Here is a 583-nt window from a genome sequence, read left to right on the forward strand (position 1 = left end):
AACTTGTCTCATTGATCCTGATATGTTTAATGTTGCCTAGCAGTGACCTTCTTTTCTCTCTCTGCGATTATACCATTCAGGTGTCATGTTACATTCTTTTAAAACTGAAGTTACAGTCCTCTTATAGGTGGAGTGTCTTTGCAACCAGCCAGTGTTGAATCGTTGCTCTAAAAATTTTAAATTCTGGTTCTATACAACAAAAATACTACAGTGACAGTAGTATAAACATGTGGTTCTCTGTGTTTGCAGGACAACATGTTCTCATTTGATGTGGAAAAAGAAACATTTGCTTTGAAACCCATGAACTGTCCAGGACATTGGTAAGCATGATCACATTTTACTGACACTAATCTGTAGTTAAAAAAAGAATATGATTTTACCACTGGATTTGGAATGTGATCTTTTACTCTGAGAGAAGAACATCAGTAACAAATACTTGTAAACAAAGTGCTCAGGAAAATATTTCCACCTAAGAAGGATGAAGTGAGTGGAGATGTAACAAGGACCTTCTGATTTATACAGGTAAACTAATATCATTAAAACGGTGAAATGAAGGTAACACTGGATGGATTTATAGTTGAGA

At 35.2% G+C, this 583-nt stretch overlaps 1 protein-coding gene across 7 annotated transcripts in view; it reads left to right on the plus strand.

The window, feature by feature from the left end:
- The window catches only part of LOC111869724 (threonine--tRNA ligase 1, cytoplasmic), a gene marked incomplete at its 3' end in the record, with an annotated part of 29,108 nt that extends 28,788 nt beyond the window's left edge, over window positions 1-320 (plus strand). For all 7 annotated transcript variants that reach the window (XM_023861450.2, XM_023861451.2, XM_023861448.2 and 4 more), the window contains 1 exon segment: window positions 250-320. In XM_023861450.2, the coding sequence (XP_023717218.2) occupies window positions 250-320 (71 nt within the window).
- Between the last annotated feature and the right edge of the window lie 263 nt (window positions 321-583).

This window comes from Cryptotermes secundus, unplaced genomic scaffold (genome assembly GCF_002891405.2).
Source record: "Cryptotermes secundus unplaced genomic scaffold, Csec_1.0 scaffold2210, whole genome shotgun sequence".
Classification (NCBI taxonomy): domain Eukaryota; kingdom Metazoa; phylum Arthropoda; class Insecta; order Blattodea; family Kalotermitidae; genus Cryptotermes; species Cryptotermes secundus.